The 21,769-nt window shown below is 37.1% G+C and overlaps 2 protein-coding genes across 3 annotated transcripts; one reads left to right on the forward strand and one right to left on the reverse strand.

Moving 5' to 3' along the window:
• The first annotated feature begins 6 nt into the window (after positions 1–6).
• LOC111412030 (neutral/alkaline invertase 3, chloroplastic-like) lies at positions 7–4,964 on the forward strand. Its single transcript, XM_023042765.1, has 6 exons — positions 7–672; positions 1,360–1,525; positions 1,600–1,811; positions 2,903–3,396; positions 3,476–3,524; positions 4,177–4,964. The coding sequence occupies exons 1-6, from the start codon at positions 52–54 to the stop codon at positions 4,501–4,503; spliced, it is 1,869 nt and encodes a 622-aa protein (XP_022898533.1). The 5' UTR covers positions 7–51; the 3' UTR covers positions 4,504–4,964.
• A 541-nt stretch (positions 4,965–5,505) lies between these two features.
• Positions 5,506–16,165, reverse strand: LOC111412032 (serine/threonine-protein kinase D6PK-like). Of its 2 annotated transcripts, XM_023042767.1 has the most exons (3): positions 16,108–16,165; positions 13,181–14,922; positions 5,506–6,564 (listed from the first exon to the last, which is right to left on the reverse strand). In XM_023042767.1, exons 2-3 carry the CDS (start codon positions 14,866–14,868, stop codon positions 5,706–5,708), a joined length of 2,547 nt encoding a protein of 848 aa, XP_022898535.1. In that variant the 5' UTR covers positions 14,869–14,922; positions 16,108–16,165; the 3' UTR covers positions 5,506–5,705. The 2 variants fall into 2 exon arrangements, with proteins under 2 accessions (XP_022898535.1, XP_022898534.1); XM_023042766.1 differs by lacking the exon at positions 16,108–16,165 and having other exon boundaries at positions 13,181–14,953.
• Positions 16,166–21,769: the final 5,604 nt, after the last annotated feature.

A 21,769-nucleotide genomic window follows, 5' to 3' on the forward strand; every position in this document is an offset into this window, starting at 1 on the left:
CACATCCATTTTTTAACCAAGGGGATTACCAAATTCTGAATTCATATTGCCATGAGTGCTTCAGAAACAGCCCTGCAAATTCTGTCTGGAACATTTGCACCTCAGTTCCACACAAATTTGAGGTCGAATTTTTCTTCTATATGTTGCATCAAAAGTAGAAAGGATAGACATGATGGGAATTACATTCAAAACCGTGTAACGAGAAATTTAGATGGTCTTTTTAAAGGAGAGAAGAAAAATTCCAGGTCGGAGTCCTTGCGATGCAAATGCAGCCAGCCTGAAAATAATAGGGAGGCTTTTCTAGAAGATGGAAGTGGGAGATTGGTGAATGGTCTGGCCAATGAATTTAATTTTCAAAATGTTGAGTTGGGGCAGCCTTTGAAAAATGAAAATGGAACTCTGTTATCAAATGATGGATTGACAGCTCCTACATCAAATATATTTGGGGCAAATTCTATTGAGGATGAAGCATGGACTTTGTTGCGTGCATCCATGGTCTATTATTGTGGCAATCCAGTTGGCACCATTGCTGCCAATGATTCAAGTAACTCAAATACACTCAACTATGATCAAGTGTTTATCCGTGATTTCATACCCTCTGGGATTGCTTTCCTATTAAAAGGAGACTACGAAATCGTTCGGAACTTCATCCTTCACACTCTTCAGTTGCAGGTATTCATACATATTTGTATCAGTTGTGTGGTTTGTTAAAATTTAGGTACATATTCTGTATGGAATATTTTTGTCTAAATTATTAAATTGAACTTAAAGCAAGTAAATAATTCCTTAGGGGCTACATTGTTGTGCCATTTTATATCTGGGTAACAAGTTATAACTTGATTTCGATCTTTAAGAACCATCTTTTCAGATAACATGTACTCACAGTGATTGTTTTCTTGTCTATCACTGTCCATTTTAACATGTATTACTAGCATCATTACATGATGCGCTATGGCTGATACCGTTTCAACATGTCAGGGCAATTTTCTTTTAGTTTCCCTGCTGATATACTTTTATACGTAGTTTCTTTATATATACCTCTGTAGTTAGTGCACAGCTGTTGAATCAGGTTAACTTCATACTTAACAGTAGCAAACACATAAATTTATATATATATTTTTTTCTTTTAGCTTCTAGAAGAATAATGTCTAAGAAATTAAGCATTTAGCATCCATCTTTTCCCCAACCCTTCTGCAAGTTATGGTTAATAATAAATGAGAAATTGAATTGAAAATAATTTTTGACTCCCATTACGTAGATGACATGAAAGATTTTGCAGGGTAATGACTTATAAAATTGTCTGTAGTTCCAATTTATATTTACTATCTATTTGTTAAACCTCTTTCATGGTCTCACCAGAGCTGGGAGAAAACCATGGATTGCCATAGTCCTGGACAAGGACTGATGCCAGCAAGCTTCAAAGTGCGTACAGTTCCACTTGATGGTGATGAGGATGCAACTGAAGAGGTCTTAGATCCTGACTTTGGTGAGGCAGCAATTGGTCGGGTGGCACCAGTTGACTCTGGTTAGTTGATGATTTGTTGATCTGCGCATTGTGAGTATTTTTAACATATATAACATCATGAGTTTGTTTCTCAGGTTTGTGGTGGATCATATTATTACGGGCATATGGAAAATGCTCTGGAGACACTTCAGTTCAGGAAAGAATTGATGTGCAAACTGGAATCAAGATGATATTAAAGCTTTGTTTGGCAGATGGTTTTGACATGTTTCCAACGCTGTTAGTGACAGATGGTTCGTGCATGATAGATCGTCGCATGGGTATTCATGGCCACCCTCTGGAAATTCAGGTTTTCCTCTTTTCTCTTCTCTTGAAGAATGAGTCATTAATAGACCTTTCGTATTCTCTTATCTAGCTCATTCCTCTCCCCATTCCTTTCCCTCCTATCTGCATGCCCCCGCCTGATTATGTGCTGTTTGGTTCAGGGAAGAGTTCTATTTTCATTCTTACTCCCATTCTGTAATCTGAAGTTACAGTTTTGATTGTCTTATTATGGAAAATGATCATCATATTTTTGGAAGATGTTTCTTTACTTTGATGTGCTGACCTAGGCCTTTTTTATTTTTTGAGTTGCTTTCTGTTTCCAATAACGTTAAGCCACCATTGTCTTAGCTTTGGCAATTACTGTGGCATTAACTTATCCGTCGGGCAAAATTGGAAGTGCAATCTATAGTATGAGATGAAGGGAAGAATGAAGTTCCTATTTTTTAGTGGCATTAATTTTTATATCAAACAAGCATTGAGGATAATGTTTATTGACAGTCATTGGTGCAGTTGTCACTATCGCTGCTTTGAAGCTTGTCTGCCCATATTAAGTCAATATCTTATTATTGTGCACATGCGTTTTTGTCAAAACTTACACAAGTTGAAAATATCATTATTCTGCAAAGCTATTAGAGTCTACTTGGAATGGAATTTGCTGCTACCTTAGCATTGTTCAAGTGTTGTCTAAAAGCAGGGTTCTGTGAAGACTTGTTGAGTGTGTTTATTACTTTCAACAGGACAAAATGCTCCTCCAGCAGGTGTTTATATTTTTGACCCAGGGGGCCAAATGCTAAAATATCTTGATCCTCCTTGGTAGATGTTCATCCTGATGTTAACTTGTTGATGTCAAAGGAAAAAAAATTCCATTAAGCTTATCATGTGTTTCTGTTTAATTTGTTGAATATCCGACTGATTAAACGTTCAGTATCTTCCACTAAGTAGTGAATGAAATAAGTTGAAATCATTGGGCTGTGAAACTTACCCACCTAAACTCTGTATTTATTTTACTAATATTTTTCCTAATCCATGTAAAGAAATAGAGTCATATACATGTTTTTTTTGCTACAGTGATTTTCAAAAAGATTTACTATAGCATAATTTTGACTGTATTGGCAGGCATTATTTTATTCAGCTCTACTTTGTGCCCGTGAGATGCTTACTCCAGAGGAGGCATCGGCCGACCTTTTCAGGGCACTTAACAATCGTCTAGTAGCCATGTCATTCCACATCAGGGAGTACTATTGGATTGATACGAAGAAATTAAATGAAATCTATCGTTACAAGACGGAGGAGTACTCCTTTGATGCAGTTAACAAGTTCAACATTTATCCAGATCAGATTCCTCCCTGGCTTGTGGAGTGGATGCCCCACAGAGGAGGCTATCTTATTGGAAACCTACAACCAGCTCATATGGACTTCCGTTTTTTTTCACTTGGAAACCTTTGGGCTATAATAAGCAGTCTTGCAACCACAGATCAGTCACACGCAATACTAGATTTTATTGAAGCCAAATGGTCAGATCTAGTGGGTGGCATGCCACTGAAGATTTGTTACCCTGCTCTCGAGGGCGAGGAGTGGCGAATTATTACAGGCAGTGATCCAAAGAACACGTAATGTTTCTATATTAATGTTGTGGTGTTTTTTCATCCATTTTTCTTATTGATGCATAAATATTGCTTTTGTATGCAGTCCTTGGTCTTACCACAATGGAGGTTCCTGGCCAACTTTGCTATGGCAGGTTGGGTTCGTTTATTCATTTCCATTGTATTGCTACTGTTTTATGTGCTTATAATTTTTCAGTAAAGCAATCCTTAAGCAACACTCCCTCCAGTTGGAATTAAATATCTTGGTTATAATGTGTGACACAATAATTTAGTTGAGTTGAAAATGGATGGTTGGTTATGATACCAGTTCAAATTCATGATAATGCAGAAAATATTAGTTCAGCGAAAATAAGCCCTTAGTTTTAAAGTACACATGATTGTCTTGCTTTTATGTGTCCTGTCCCATTTCTCCTTAAATTTGAATCCTGCAGTCATTGTCATATGTATTATTCATTTATATAGTGTATTTCAAGATTGTACGTTTCAATGCCAATTTTTGTGTTCAGATAAGAACAACTTCTTTGTATGCTCCCGTGATTGGATAGTTTAATCTGTGGAGAAATTTAATGGGAAGATAGTTTAATCTAACCATTATGCTGCCATGGTAATTGACAATGTCAACTCATTGATTTACAAAAAAGTAACTAAGTTTCAGAATAATAAAGCTAAAGCTATTGTGATGGCTGATATGGTTTTACTATTGTGATTTTCAATTGATACCATCTCATCATTGTAGAATCATTGGTACTTATTTTCTTCTAATGTATAAATATGTGCAATGTTCAGCTGACTGTGGCATGCATAAAGATGAAGAGACCAGAGATTGCTGAAAAAGCAATCAAGGTTGCCGAGAGACGTATAGCTACAGACAAGTGGCCTGAATATTATGACACCAAAGGAGCGAGATTCATTGGGAAACAGGCACGACTCTTTCAGACTTGGTCAATTGCAGGATATCTAGTGGCAAAACTGCTCATCGACAACCCTAATGCAGCTAACATGTTAGTTAATGTTGAGGATGCAGAGCTTGTGAATGCCTTTTCTTACGCTCGAACTGCTAATCCAAGGAGAAAGCGTTTGCGCAAAGGGCCAAAACAGTCTTTCATTATATGAATTCATGCTGCTGATTTGAAATTCGTGGGGAAAATGTCAGATCAGAAGTCGGACACACCTACTGCCATGAAGTGGGTTTTGTGACTGTAGAACTGGGAGAAAAGAATGAAGTCAATTTGGGGAATATATGCAGAACTACACTCTTGTAATATAGTTTGGCATCACCATATAGTTCGGTTATAGTTACAGATACCTTTTCCCTGTTTTTTCATCTCTAAACTGGTATGCAATTTGAGTAGTATTTCAAATTGTACAAGTTTTGTGATACTATCGTAGAGTATATAGGTAATTTTAAGAAGATAATTTGGTATTGAAGTGAATTTGTGTTCATGTGTATCATCATAAGCACAGTTCGGCAGTCGCAGTAGCAGTTGGCTTATCGACTGTTCTTGTATCAGAGACTTTCACCATTGTTAACAATATTTTCTTGCGTATTGGTATTTAGTATCCAGTTTGTGTAATTTATTCAAGCGCTAATTTGAATGTTCTGAGTTGTAAAATCAGATTAACAAGCTGATTGCGTTGTTATTATAGCGTTTGTTGGAGTTTGTCATAGACTCGTACCTGTTAATTATAAATATACAACACTTGAGTCGAGGAACACGAGGTCGAATTTGTGATATTATTAGGCATATTTCAGATCAATATGCTGAAGACCACATGTTGAACCACTTGACCTTATAACAAGGAAAATGAGTTAAATTTTGTACAAATTATTCTAACCTTTTGTTAAAGCTAATAACATGATCTGAAGTCCCTTTTGGTCTAAAGATAATTTTCTTAGCTGTCTTAATTTCATTCAAACATTCAGAGGATGATAATGCTGGGTAAGAGAAACTACTGATCCGATTATGATAATAAAATAATCTAAATTTGTTCTTCAAATAGTAAAATTAGTTCCTGTTTCTTGAGTTTTCTATTTTACAACAAAGATGAGTACTTGAACCATTCTTATGGTTCACTCAAATCAGCAAAACACAGTCTATACCCGTGGACATGCCGAAGCTGAAAGGATAATTTATGCCAATTATCTTTTATCTTCTATTTTGCAACAATATATTCAATTGTTTGCACGCTCCCAGATTTTTGAATACATGTACACTAATACTATATGCCATATATTTATATATCTGTTACAACAAGGATATGAGAAAGCTCAGGAGGACAAATCTAACCTATATTTCTCTCAACAAAGGCTTTTGCTAGAACATCTCAAATTCTATACCATCTCCAGTATCTTCGTATTCCGTTTGGCATTTGTTACTTTTATTTTGAGAGATCATGTCCGGGATAAGGTTTCCCAAATCAAAGACTCTAGGGAGCTCAGGAGGTGTTTCACATCGTATCAAAGCCCAGTTCAGGCCGTCAAAGAATGGATGTCGCTTAATCTCCGCTGCTCCCTTCTCATAACCCAATCTATTCTCTGGCTCCTTCTTTAACAACCTTCTGATTAAATCTCGAGCATGAGAACTGACCATAGGGCTTCCAGGGAATTTGAGGCATTGGGATACCACATTTGATAGAGTATCCTCGTTGGTTGATCCTTTGAAGGGCGTCTTACCATATAAAATCTCGTAAACAAAAATTCCAAAGGTCCACCAATCAACAGCACTACCATGACCTTCCCCTTTGATGATCTCTGGAGCCAGGTATTCATGAGTTCCTACAAAGGAGTTGGACCGCGCACTGGTAGGTTCCACTACAAGCTGTGGTAGCGGGATGACCTGGGCAGCTAGTTCAGATTTTAGTTTACGGGTTTTTGCTGCAGCAGATAGAAACCCAGGCGTGAAACAGGAGACTTGCCAGGACGGATGGAGGCAGAAAGGCTCTATGCAGCTAGAATCTGAGCACGGACTAGACATCTTTTTTGGAGGCTCAACAACAGGTGAAGACGACTTGAGTAATGTAGGATTTACGGCACATCTAAGAGACAAATCGAAATCTGAAAGCATGATGTGCCCATCTTCTCTGATCATAATGTTTTCAGGCTTCAGGTCTCGGTATACAACTCCAAGCATGTGAAGGTACTCTAACGCAAGAAGAACTTCCGCAATATAAAACCTGTGCATATTTAGCATTGCAAGAGACCAGACACATGGTAAGCACATAGCTTCGTTGCCAAAGAAGACAATCATTATTAAACACCTTGCCTATGTCACAAAGAATGCAGCAAATGAGTAATCTCAGAAGTCTGTTGCAAGTACACCGAATGTGATCAACAGATGAAAATAAGAACGTCCAGCAAGGAAACATATAATGCACCTTTTGTGATCTACAAACTTTTAATTCAATGCTATTGACATGATATTATGTTAGTCTGGGATCTTGAATTAACGGGGTATAAGAATGTAATTTCGACTTTGGGAAGTTCGCAATTGCACCAAGTTCAAGTGTTTGACATTTAAAAATGCTGCATGGGGATGATAAACAAGACTGGATTCTCTGGAAATTGTCAGAACTCCCCATCAAATGTTTAACTGCAAACTTGAGTTTGAATGGCCACATATCTTTACCTGCTTAGGTGTAATCCTGTTGGGGCCCTCCAAGAACATTTACTAGCATATTTCTACTGAACCAATAAAATATCTTGTAATAATATCACACAGTGTTAACGACTCCAGTACTGTTAGGATGACAGAATGGGATTCAAAGAAATCAAATGCAATATGCATGGGGAGATTTGGTGCACTCTGGATTGTGAATATGGTGAATAAGTTGAGGGTGGCTGATAAGTCGAAGGACTTCGTTGCGAAGTTTAATGAGTATTCCTGAGCTTCTTTGGCACAATGCTGTGCGAACAATCATGATAGGTATTTGATGATAGCACAATATGGGGAGAGATGTCCAAAAGGAGTGGTGATGATGCCAAAAGGGGTGAACGGAGAGGGCTGGGCATCGGTTTCTCATGTGTTTCAGACAGTCGATTATTTTGTCACCGGAGATAAGGTTAAGCATCGAACAATTGAAGCAAGGAGCCAGCAAGGGATGACTTTCACAGAACGCTAATCAGCAAGTACTATGGCATAAGGAAAGGACGGTTAACGAGAGGAGTGATACACACGAGCATAAAGGGCGGTTAACGAGAGGAGTGATACACACGAGCATATCTCGGAATCTAGTAAGGACAACTAACGGTGCATAAATCTAAGGTAACAACAACAGAGGGTATACCTAATAGTCTTTTGAATAGAGATGGAAAAAGGGAGCGCATCAAAGGTTTGAGAGGGGAATTGGATGAATTAATCAGGTTAATGGATAGTGGAATTGTATAAGGCACCAGGAAGACTTATTGTCATAAGTGTGGGGTGGACTTGGATAAGTGTCCAGTCAATGGAATAAATGTAGCAATCTTGGCCTCTAAGGAGATGACATCGAACTGGACTCAGAGTAAAGAGGTGCTAGTTAAGCCAAGTGGTGAGCCCCAGGTGCTAACTAAAGTAGTGTAGGTGGAACCTTGGGTTAAGGTAGAGAGCCAGAATGTTGAATCTGGAGTCGAAGATTCTCGATGCGACCAAAGACAATTGCTCCACGTTTGAGGGTGCGGTGGACACGAATCCAATAGAAGGGTTAGTGTTGGCAACGGAGCAAGAGATCGGAATTGTATTGGCAAATAGTCCAGCTTCGATTATTGAAAAACAGCAAGGGACAACAGACTCGACAAATATGGAAGTGATCACATACACGAGGAGATATTCAAAGTCTACAAATTTTGGGAATCTAGGGAATGATAGAGCTTTGGTGGTGTAGGTTGATGGCGCCGAAAAGGGGGATATAGTACAGGTAAGGGAAAATGAGGGACACTAATATGATCATCCTTACGATAAGGAGAGAAAAGGGCAATGCGCTTGACATTAGACCCCCATTGTCAAATTGATTTATCCAAAAAATTGTGGAATTCAGCAAGATAGTAGGTGTGTCCTGGAAGGGTATGAAAATGGGCTCTTGCAATTATTTGAGGAACTAGAGGCTAGTAGGGGAAAGGGGATGGGTACATCAAGAGGTAAGCCAAAAAGAAAGGGAGACCGTGAGCTTAAGCGGCTCGAATGCTCGATTAATTATGACTTCAAAGGAGGCGAGTCAAGGAGAGATTAATAGGAAGGAGAAATAGAGTGTTAAGATGATCCCAAAAATTATTAGTTGGAATGTTATAGAGCTTAATAAAGCAGGAAAAAGGTTGTATATTCAAAATCTGATAAGGGGATGGAAGGCTAACCTTGTGTGCTTAAAAAAAACAAAGTTAGAGGTGGTTTCAAGGGATGTCGTGAATAGTCTATGGGGGGTAGCATGTCGGGCATCAATTTTTAGGGTCATCGAGGGCTTCAGGAGGTGTGCTAGTCATGTGGAGACACTGAAGTTTTGGATATGGAGGAGGCTAGTGAAGGGCAATTTTCTCTATCCCTTTTGGTTAGAAATATTGGGGATGGATTTTGATGGATGTTTATAGGAGTTTATAGGCCTAATATTAAAGGTTGAACCCCCAACCTTAAGGGACCCCACCGCCCCATCTCTAGAGCATCATGAGAGAGGTTAATCGCGAGATGTGCCCCAACAAGCCAGAGAACAAGAGTTGCCTATATACCGGTGCCCACAAAGAATCCAAATTCATGTTTTAGGAATCGAACCCTCACACTGCAGCTACCAGCAAGGCTGAGTATACCTCACCCTTGTCCTTTGCACCACTGGGAGTAGAGGTGGATTGTGGGATGAGCTGGCTGGTATGATGGCTTGATGGAACCTTCCAACATGTATTGGAGGAGATTTTAATGTGGTTTAGTTTCCTACTGAGAGATCTAGTGGTGGGAGAGTAACAAGGGTTATGGAAGACTTCTCAAATTTTATTAGGGAGAACATGTTACTGGTCCTACCTATGATTTGAGAAAATTTTACTTGGTTATCTAATCGAGATCAATCTGTCTTGTCCTCAATAGATCAATTTCTCATATGTGGGGAGTGGGAGGCTAAGTACCCCAAAGGTCACTCAAAGGAGTTTGGGAAGAGTGTATTTAGGTTATTTCCCTATTTTGTTATTTGCAATTGTGATGTGCCCTAGAAGAAGACCTTTTAGATTTGAGAAGATGTGACCAAAAATAAAAGGATTTGTGGAGCGTGTATGGACGTACTGGGAATCATATGACTTTAGGGGGTCTCTCGGTTACGTGCTGGATTGAAAATTGAAGGCCTTGAAAAGGGATTTGAAAAGGTGGAATGAGAAGGAGGTGGGAGATGTTAACTATCGTAAGAGTCAATGCCTATCAGATATAGAAGGGCTGGATAGAAAGGAAGAGAGTCGAGGATTGGTAGGGGATGAAAGGGAAAGACGTGGAAAATTAAGAGGAGAGTTAGAGAAGTTGATGGAGATGGAGGAAATTGCTTAGCGTAAAAAATCTAGGGTCAAGTGGTTGAAAGAGGGAGACAAATGCACTCAGTTTTTCCACAGGGTCGCTAATTCTAATAGGCAAAACAATTGAATCAATATGTTGAAGGTACATGGGGTTACTTATGTGGACTTACAGGATATCGGGACCTAAATGGTAAGTTTCTACCAAACTCTTTATTGGGAGCAGTTTAACTGGGGGCTAGAGTTGGAGAGGCTAGATTTTTCTAAGATTAATGAGGAAGCCAGTTGGTTAGAGAGACCATTTGGGAATGTTGAAATTAAAGAGATGGTGTTCAGTATGAATGACGACGAGGCCCTATAATTGGATGGTTTTTCTTTCTCATTCTATAAGGCTTGTTGGGAAGTGGTACGATCTGACATCTTATTTCTTCTAGTGTGGCAGGCTCTTGAAAAGCTCCAATGCTATATTTATTGTGCTAATTCTTAAGAAACCGGGAGCGACGGATATCAAGGACTTTCGTCCATCGGTTTAGTGAGTGGGGTGTACAAGATTATAGCAAAGATTCTGGTGAACAGATTAAATGAGGTGCTGGAAAAGTGATATCTAAATTTCAGAATGCTTTTGTCAATGAGATCAACGAAAAGATTACATTACGATTATATTGCCATCTTTATATGATTGTATTTACCAATTTAGAATGATTACATGCCATAATTGTACATTACCATATTAGGTTAATTACATACTATCGATGCACAGATTTCAATTCTTATATAGAAGAATCCCAGAAAGGGACGACATTCAGCTTAAAAACATTAACAACTTTGTCTAAAGGTACCAGATTTTAGATTTCGTACTTGTAGCAAATGAATGCACTGACTCAAGACCACATCTAGGGGTTCCTGGAACGTTATGTAAGCTTGATATTCAAAAGGCTTATGATCATGTAAATTGAGGTTTTCTTTTGTATATGTTTAGGCGACGTAGTTTCGAGGATAAGTGGTGCCATTGGATTCAATTTTGTGTTTCTACAGTTTCTTTCTCAGCTATGGTGAACGGCACTCCTGGGGGTTATTTTCGGAGCAACGGAGGATTGAGACAAGAGGATCCTTTGTCTCCATTGTTGTCTGTTATTGTGATAGAAGCTTTTAGAAGGATGCTTGAGAAGGCTGTGGCGGAGAGCTTGTTAAGAGGCTTTATGATTGATCTGGTGCAGGTATCTCATTTGTTGTTTGCAGATGATACGTTGATCTTTCTATGATGCAGATGTTGAGCAATTCAGGAACTTGCATAGTTTGCTTTTGTGCTTTGAGGTTGTATCTATATTAAAGATAAATATGGGGAAATTTGAGGCTATCAAGTGGGAGAGGTCGAGAACGTGGAGGAGTTGGCTGCTATATTGGATTGCAAGTTTGCACAGTTGCCTATGTCATATCTTGGGCTTCCTTTAAGAGCACGGTTCAAAAGTATTCATACATGGAATAGTATTGGGAAGAGCGGAGAGATGGCCAATGAGGTGGAAGTGCATATACCTCTCAAAGGGAGACCGTCTCAGTCTCATTAAGTCCACCTTGTTGAATCTCCTTACTTATTTTTTGTCATTGTTTCCTATTCCTGTAGCGGTAGCAAAAAGATTAGAGAGGGTAGGAGAGGAAATTACATTTTATTAATTGGGGTGTAGTTTGTTCTTCCATTAGGTAGGGGGTCTCAGATTGAGAAGCATTGTATTATTTAATAAGGCCTTGTTGAATAAGAGATTGTGGCGATTTGGAGTGAAAATGAAGAGCTTTTGAAGAGAAATATGGTGTTAACAAGGGAGGACGGTGATCAGTTGAGGCCCATAGTTTCTACAAGGTGAGTTTGTGGCAGTATATTCGACGAGGGTGGAGCAATTTTTGGGATAGTTTGACCTTTGCGGTGGGGAATGATAATACTATTAGTTTTTGAGATGATTGTTGGTGTAGAGAACAACCACATAGGGTGAGGTTTCCCTCTTTGTATCGTATTGCATTGTTGTCATCTACTAAGGTGAGTAAGGTCTTAGATTGTTTTTAGGAGGCATTTGTAGGACTGAAAAGTGGATGATTATGTGTTGCTTTTGTCATCTTTGTACTAGGTGCACATTGGGGTAGAAGAGGGGGATTGCAGCAAGTGGAGGTTGACACAAGATGATATCTTAGTCGTCACTTAATTTAGATCCTTATTGGGAACTATGGAGAGCTTATTCTCTTGGAAGATGATATGGAAATATGAATTGCCTCCAGTGATAGCATTTTTACCATGGACAGTTGTCAGAGGACAAGTTGAATAATCTCCAAACAAGGGGTTTTTATGTTCCAGAGTGGTGCTATATGTGTAATAGGGACGGGAATAAGATTGACCACTTGTTCCTTTATTGTGATACTGCTCGTTTGTTGTGAAACGATATTATGGCGTCTCAGCACATGGATTGAATGTTGCCACAACGTATGGAAGACGTATCAAAGACATGAAGGAGAAAGTTTGGCAATAAGAAGAGCAAGCTTGTATGAGACTTTATTTCAAGTTGCATCATTTGGTATGTTGAGAGAAAGAAATAACCGCTATTTTGATGATCAAACACGAACAACAGAGCAGATTAGAGAATTGTTTTATTTGCCATTGTATACTTGACTTAATGCTGCGGCTACTAGGCATATAGACAGACTGCCCAATTTCATGTTGTTCCTTTTCTATTTAAATTGACAATATACTTCTTGTGTTTTATCCATATTAACAAAATATTTGATTACCTTTCAAAAAAATAATAATAATAATAATATCACACAGAATTTAGGTTATCATATGAAGCTAATGTAAATTCTGGGCAGAGTCAAATTGAGAAGCTATCAGTACTGCGTTGCTTGACTTGTTTATTGTCCTTTTTATGAATGAGTTTATTGTCCTTTGGATTCATACTTCTGACATGACATAGTTTCTGCTTGTTTGCATATTCACAGGTGAGTATAATTGGCTCATAAGTTCCAATTTAAGTACTCAGTTCTATTTCTTAGCTAACAATTAGGTTCCTTCCCCAAAATCCTGTACTTAATTCAACTTATGCAAGTCTGGACCCTCCTATTTTTGTGAATCTACTCTACAGAAGGACAGGCCAATCCATAAAAATCAAATCAGACAAAGACGCACATTGTTCTCAGATGCAACTTCGAGCACAAATCTACGCATGAACCAATTTCCATTAGACATTCATCAATTATTTGTTTTAGCCAAAAAGCAATCAGCTGTTCATGATTCGAAGGTACTAAGAAGAAACACAGCAAACTAACATATGAGTTGTCAACACAGCTATAAACATCTACCTGGCAGATTGCTCAGGGAAACTTTTGGTAGGTTGCTTCTGCCGGAGCACATGCAGATCACCTCCGGGACAATATTCCATAACCAAACACGAGAACTTATTAGTCAAAAAATGGGCATAGAGTGTAGGAAGGAACGGGTGATCCAGCATTTCCAGTATCTCTTTTTCAGTTTGAGCCCTCAGCATCTTCTTTCTGCTAGCCAGACAATTATTATCCATAACTTTCACGGCAAAGAGGCAGTTTGTATCAACAAGCTCAGAAAGGTAAACACTGCCAATGTCTCCACCACCAAGCTTCCTCAGCAACTTGAAATGCTTCAAAGACAAGCATCCATGCTGCTTCTGAGCATAATGTATGGCTTCCCATCTCAAGTCTTTTGACATATGAGGCCGATAGCCACTGCGACTAGACCCACTGAGATGGCTTTCCTCACTATAGCTTGTTGTACTACTGTACTCTCCAATGCTACTTTTTGAGCTTTGAGAGATGTCCCCTTTTTCCCTTGAACTTGATCTTTCATCAGCTTTTGTCACTATATTTCTAGTTTTGAAATGGCCGCCATGTGCAGTAGAACAGACTTCGAGACTTACATTAGTACTTGGTGCTGGTGATACTTTATCCATTTCTTTACATCCATTTTTCAGGACAGAGTCAGGTGCCTGATTCACCAGTTTACTATTTTGGCTACTGGGACTGCAGGAAACAGGATTTTGTTTTGACACAATCTTCTTCTTGATAAAGTTTTGGGTTCTTATATGTGGTTTGCTAGAAGGTGAACTTGCATTCGAAGGTTTAATGATCTTGCTTCCTGCATTAAAGATTGATGATGAAGACTTAGAATGCAGCTCGCCTTCCAACTCCTTGTCCAGCCCACCTGATGTGATTGAATCCTCATCCGAGATGGGAACTATCTCATCCAACACCGGGAGTTTCTTGTCATGTATGGTGCCAATTGAAGGATATGGAGATTCCAACTTCCTATTTTGCTCTGACTCAGATTTTGACACTTCAAAACAGTGACTAGTTGAAAAAGGAACATTCTCAACCTTTGTTATAATTTTTGTTATTTTAGACTCCTGTATCAATGCATCTACTGAATGATCAGAAGACTGAGCATTTTCGTGAGATATTTCAGCCATGGATGCTTGCCCAAATTGAGATGTCTTGCCTGAAATATTTGATGTGCTTCTTTCGGGTGTAAAGGATATCTCCACCACATTTCCTTTGACTTCATCAAGGGGTTGACCAGATTCACTGGCCTCAAATACTACGGCCCTATACAACCTCGTGACAGCTCCTTCTTCAAAGACCCTTGGGGAAGCTGATGGTTTTGACAATCGCTTCTTTATTGCAGCCATCTCTGATGCTTGTGAGATGCATAATCCTCTTAAAGCCTGTTTAAGACTCACTGATTCTGAGATTCCAATACCTGATGCATGAGAGGGACTAACCCTCATCGGCCTTTTCATGGCACTCTTATGTAAAGAATCCCTAACACCTCCTTCAGATTGACACGCGCCTCGACGAGAACTCCTAATGTCTATTGCCTCAAATAGTTTATTGATGTCATCCTCTATAGAACACTTCTTCAGCTGCTTCCCTATTGTATCTTCATTGGCATTAGAATTAGAATCCATTTCTTCTCCCAACTCCACAATTTCGTTACTGCTAGAAAATGTACCCATCATTTTTAAATTTGGTGCAGCAGCTGAAGCTTCTGTCAAACCATCTTAGATAATGCACTGCGGAAATAAAGAACCTCGAAATCAGAAGACAAACAAACATCTTCTCAAAGCAATCCTTAACCAAGCTGAACATTGAAATTCAGTCATGTAAAGACCCCTTGACGGCACTCAACATAAAAGATCTGCTATGATCTCAAATTTGCAGGAAATGAAATATGTACTCAGCCATTTTTTACATTAAATGACTCCCCCTTTTTCATAGTTTTTTCATAACTGTTGACAGCTTGAAATTAAAATCAGCTGTACTAATTCAGTAAAAAATAAAGTCTGCTACAGTTGTTCTACAAAGAACCAACTGCCTCCGTTGTCATAGAGAATAAAGGTTAATAATGCAGATGTCATGAAAAATTTAAAATGCACTCACCCACCATATAAGCCTGATATTCAAGGTAACAAATAGCTTCACTATATTGTGTTTCGAAACTTAGTTAGGGCCCCAAATTACAATTCAAGAAAAAAATAAAACTTGAATAGAATTCAGTTTATCAAATTCTAGTTTCAAGGTCAGAACTCTATGACACCATCCACAAGAGATAAATACATTTCCGAAATTCGGAAATATTTTCTTCATATATTAATTAAATTTCCACTCCCATCACTTCTCTAGATACTTAATTTCAAGAATTCAAAGAAAAGAATTCACTGTTTAATATCTATAACAAGGAAAAATTCTCATGAGCTATTAATTGAGAACCCTTAACACATAAAAATCATAAAATAAAAATTTACGAAAAAGAAAATGGAAAAAAAATTGGAATTTGGAAAAGGGAGAAAATTAGAAGTTCTCCTTGGGTTTGAATCTGAAACTTGTAAAAACCACTTTTTGAAATCAATGAAGACAGCATAAAACAAAATAAATCAAGAAATACACTTTTTATGTTGGTAGTATCAAAACAAAGGCAAGAACCAAACATATAGGCGCAGCTATGAAAAATTGAATAAAAGTAAAATGAGAGAGAGTGAGAGAGAGAGAGAGAGAGAGAGGTGTAAACTGTAAAGTGCGAGAGACAGAAATAAGGGAGAAAAAACTGATGCAAATCACGAGAAGCACCACTGTTCCTTTTCCTCTATATGAAATTATGATTACGATGATGATGATGATCAAGAACAAATACTAATTTGGCGGAAAACAAATGAAAGTTGAAGAAAGAAAGAAGGCCATTTTCATTTCATAAACCATACGTAAATCAACTCCGTACATGGCTACCAGCTACTATACAGACTCTGCAAGCCGGGGCCTAAGCCGTAGCTCGAGCATAGGATGCAATGCCCAGCTAAGTAAAAAATAGCTTTATTTGAATGTTAAATAGTCATATGGAAAATTTGTACATTTCGTTCGAAAAACAGCCCTTTGTAAAATAAATTTTTGAATAATGTATTGATGTTAAATATATGGTTAAAAAATAAGGAAAAGTTTTTAATTTACGTATAATACTATTTTATTGAAAAATATATGGTTAAAATTATATCAAAACATTGTTGAATAATTCAGTTTCTCCAAAAAATAGGGATCAAACAAGGGCATAATAAATTCATCCTCAATTTTTTTAACATAGAACATTCCCAATCTTGCAATTATATATTGCAAAACTCGTTGCTTCTTCCATTTTGACAACTAAATGATGAATTTGCCCTTGTTTTTTTTAGACAAAAACTAAAGAAAGCAATATGACAACAAAGAATAAGCCATCGTTTGATTTTCATTTTTTGGCCATAAAAATGAAAAATATGACAATTATCCATCATATCAAGTCAACATATTTGATTTTCTATTCTTGTGTAGATTCCGTAACGATTATATTTTTTATTTTCATTCTTACAAAAATGAATACCAAACGGGACTTAAGAAAAAATTCCAGAGATTTTATCTCGAAAATCCTAAATCTTTTTTTAAAACAAATGTCAGAGGGTTGGTGAGGTACTCATTACAAGTAGACGAGTAGTGGTTCTACAACAAAAAAAAAAAAAGGTTAAACCCTAACCTTAAGGGTCTCCCACCACCCCTACCCTGGAGCATCGTGAGGGAGGTAAATCCCAGGTTATGTCTCCAATGGTACAGGGTGGAAGGTTGATTGTACACTTGCACTTATCCAAGAGCCAAATCCATATTTCAGGATTCGAACCCTTGACGTAGCAGTCTCAAATAAAGCTGAATTTCCCCACCCTCCCCTTTTACCACTTGGAGATGTGCTCTGTGGGCGAGTAGTGGTTCTACAACGATTGGTGGTGAGGTGGGTTTAGAGAAAATATATATTTTATTTTTTTGTTTTTCTAGATTAATTTTACTAAGGTAGTGATTATGACGTCGTCAACGTTGGTGTGGTTTCATTTAGGATGAGGTGTTTGGTCGCCGATGTGATATTGGGTGGGGTATGGGATGGGGGATCAAGTGGGTTTGGTTGCCGATGTGATATCGCGTGCGTGCGATATTCAAGCTCTGCCACTATTTGGATGATTTTTAAAATAAATAAAATCTTTTGGAACAATTTTATTTTTTCTAATTGTCATAGTCATAAGAGTGTTACGTGGTCATTTAAAATGTTCAAATAAACATATAATGTTAACTAGAACATGAGCACGACATTTTAAAGGTTGAAAATATGAATTTAACAAATGATAGGTCAAAGACGTGAGTGCCACGATAACAACCTCAACTTGCAATATCAAGAGAGACGTTAAGGGAGTGAATGAACCGCAACCTTTCGAAGAAGACTTGTTAATGCAAATGAAAGGTTAACTAAGGATCCCTAATGAAATTTACCCCTTTTTATATTGTCTAATAGATCAAATAATATATCTACTAATAGTACAGATAAAAAAGATATCTTTTCTAAAATTTTAACTATAAACAAATGGATAAAGACAGTGAACAGCTTCAATATGAGAGAGAGACAGAGAGACAGAGTGTGTGTGTGTGTGTGTGTGTGTGATTTTTATTTTTATTTTATTTTTTTATTTTTTTCAGGTATTAGTTTATTCCCCTAGACACAACACAGAAATTGAGACTCAGACATCTTTATTTAAAATGCACATTTGACAATTTCTTTGGGAAATAGAAAAGACCAAGAGTGAGCGACAAAATTTCTTGGGACAGTGATGTATAGTTTGTGTTATTTTATTTTATTGTATTGAAATATCTCGGAATGATAATAACATATGTATAAATAATATATACAAGGATGACACAATTTCTCATTCGAGTCTTGGCTCCGGTTTGGTTCAACTAAAAAGTACAATTAAAATTTAAGTCAAAATTAAAAATTATTTTAATTACACATTTCATGGGACATGTAGCTTTTCAATCTCACATTCTATCAACTTTTATGAAGGAAAAAAAAACTGATTGTTATCTAAACCAAACAAGATTTTGATGTAACGACTTGGCCAGCACAATTAGGTATAAGAGATGTATTAAAAAATTTTTTACGGTATTTTATCTCGTCACCTTTATATTAAACATAAGTATTTCTCAATTAGCAATAGCTATAAAGAGTTTATTGAAGAAATAACGAAAAAGGTTGAAGGAGCAAATGTTATAGAAATTTAGAATGGTTAATAACAAAATTTTTTGTAGCATATTGTTCAACATTATTTTTAGATGAAAGTTTTTTAAATTTTGTGAAAGGGAGAGTGCCTCTAATACAACCACTTACCTTATCATTTGCTTAAAATGATTGTTAACACCTTTTCTTTAGACTTTTTGTCTAACACCACTTTTTGTATGGAAAAACATCTTTAAGTTTTGTTAGAGAAATAGTGTTGTGAAACTATAATATAATTATATACCCTCTAGAGTATAGGTTTTATTGTAGTTTTTTTCTTACACGGCATGTCATGTGATTGCTAGTTAAATCAAAACGCCACACAAGCACACTCTTTTTGAGGCGAATGTATTCGAGAGTGTCGTCTGCCTTGTGTCTGACTGAGGCAATAAAGCACATCCAACCCCTCAATGCCCATCTCCAAAGTGACATAGCTCACAATAAACTTGTTGTATCTCTGCTGAGAGGCAATCAAAATAGATCCAATCCTAGCAACACCAAATGGATCTCAAGTCATAGGCGATTGGGATCAAATCTTTATTGTCTTGTGCAAGTTGCATTCTGACACCTTGAACAACATAGGATATGATTGATGTGATATCTCTATAATGACATCTTGTTAAATCCTATATATCCCACTTAGAATAAGGTATTGGAGGTCACATGTCTATGATGGCTATAAATGTCACATTATTGAACCTGACATGTGAGAGTGTTAAGAATTTGAAAAACCTCAACGACTTTCCTTTGACTATAAATATTCACACATTATGTCATTTTGAAAGTAATTGATATTTGGAAATTCTCACGTTAGAAATATAAGCTTGACTCCCACATTTTTTTCTTCATGTTTCCCTCACACCAAATTTGTCGTCTAATATTCTATCTGAGTGTCGAAGTGCATACGATCATGATCTCCCTTTGTCCTACAAATCCATTGTCTACTCCTTAAAAAAAAAGGTTAAACCCTAATCTTAAGGGTCCCCCACCACCCTTGCCCTGGAGTATCGTGAGGGAGGTAAATCGCAGGTTATGCCTCCAAGGATACAGGGTGGAAGGCTGCTTGTACACTTGCACTTACCCAAGAGCCAAATCCATATTTCAGGATTCGAACCCTTGACGCAGCAGCCTCAAGCAAAACTGGATTTCTCCACCCTCCCCTTTTACCACTTGGAGATGTGCCCTGGGGGCTCCATTGTCTACTCCTTTAACATAAACATGGAGGAGAGAGGGGATAAAATCTGTTGACGTCTAGATTCCATAAAATTGGGCGGTCACCAACTTCTATATTCTTATGATACACTAAATTAGGATTTTTTTATTTCAATATTATATTTTGTTGTTTTTGAGAAATATATAAAGCATCAATTTTATGTGCACTTTACGAATTTTGTACATAAATGCTTTGCACGAGATATAATTTGTAATATATAATCTAAATAGTTTTTTCATCATTATAGTGAATAAAATTTGAACATGATTCTAAATATGATATTGTTGTTTAGTTTGCAATTAGAACAGGTTACTTATTTTGACTACAAAAATTGAGTCTCCTAAAGCATTGATGTATTTTGAATGAATTAAACCGATCTTGTAAAATTCAATTTAGCATAAGAATGGCTATTGTTGATCCCCAAAAATGGACCTGACATGTGACCAATAGAAAGCCTCGTAGGTTCTTCCCCGCGCACTTATAACACACCGATAGTCATTCATGGCCTTTCCTGCTGGTGGTAGATGCGGTAGCTAGCACTTCGATGATCAAGTTAGTAAATAGTAAAGCAATAAACGAAGATAGGGAATTCTAGTAGCAGAAACCGTCCGAAAATGTATAACACTATAATATGGGGAAGAAATAATGTGAAATATATGGTGGGAGTTGCGTTACCTTCACAATGTCACAAAACATGGATATTTATAGAGGAATATGTGAAGAAAGGATCATGAGATGTGAGGCACATGGCCTTATCTATCAGCCAAGGTGTCTCTTTTTAGACGTTAATTAGTCACTCCATAGATGGGAGGGTATTTAATGCTTCTGGAAGAAATAAATTCGACTTGATACTTTGACGCTTGTTGCATAAACGTTCCATCAATCAATCAAGAGATTTTATCTTTGACAAATCTCTATACAAAAGATCTCTTGGTATATTATGCCAAGGCACCGTTACTCCTATAAGGTGTCACTTCATCATCACTTGTGTCGATTTGAGTCGCTTCGGGCCTGTGCATGTGTATGGTCTTTGCCTCAACACACCGGAGTCTCGGCTATGATGTGTAAAGTGGCAGGTGAGCACGGAGTGTGGATCTTGGTTTGACATGGAGACTCGTAATTAAAGGCGTAACAGCTATATTTATTGAAACTGTGCAATTCATATCCTATACAGCGGTGAGCATACATAATTAGTGCACTTTTTTTCTACAATCATGTTGATCATGTGGTTCCACAAGTGTACAGATCGTGAGAGATAATAAAGTAGAATTTTTGAGTTCAAATATCGTCCAACAGAGACTAAATACTTAGTATCAATTTTTATCTTAATTTAGCTTCAATCTAAATTAATGTAGTAACAAATTATCAGAGTCAAGAGTTTAAATTATAACTATTTTACTACAAAATTAATTTAAATTAATCTAAACGTATTCACCACTTACAAAATTGTGGAGAGTTTTTTAGGATTAAGTTGTTAGGAATTTCGATTCCACTCAAGCTATTTAATATTCATTTGACTTCACAGGATTCAATACAAGGAATAAAGAAAAAAAACAAGCAATCGTTATTATTTGGCACCCAATTCCCAAACCTTACTCTTTGATCCCCAACTTCCACAATATGTCAAACTTTGATCTTTTTGCTCAATTATTGTTCTTTTTCATATATTCTCATACAATACTGGATTTTCTCCCAGAATAATAATAAAAACATATAAAGTTAAGTATATTGTTCATAAAATCTCCGAAAGTTGATTTTGATGACCAGAATAAGTGTAATATTTACTTATCAAACACTAATCCCAATCATGGAATGTTGGATTCGATGGTTGAAAACTACTAAGGGATCAAGAGAATTGAAGGAAGGAATTAGACATCGTTGGGTCAATTTCTTACTTTATGGTTAAGAAATAAAAATTGTTTCTCGAACAAAGACATCAATTTGATCTAATTTATCGACTTGAAAATGAAATTAAAAAAAAAAACTAGAATATTCAGAAAATAAAATTAGTATCTCTCAACTAGGGTTGAGAAATTTGATTGTGCTCTATGATAAAACATCGAACATTAAAAATTATAACAAAAAAAAT

Source organism: Olea europaea, chromosome 16, assembly GCF_002742605.1.
Source record: "Olea europaea var. sylvestris chromosome 16, O_europaea_v1, whole genome shotgun sequence".
NCBI classification, from domain to species: domain Eukaryota; kingdom Viridiplantae; phylum Streptophyta; class Magnoliopsida; order Lamiales; family Oleaceae; genus Olea; species Olea europaea.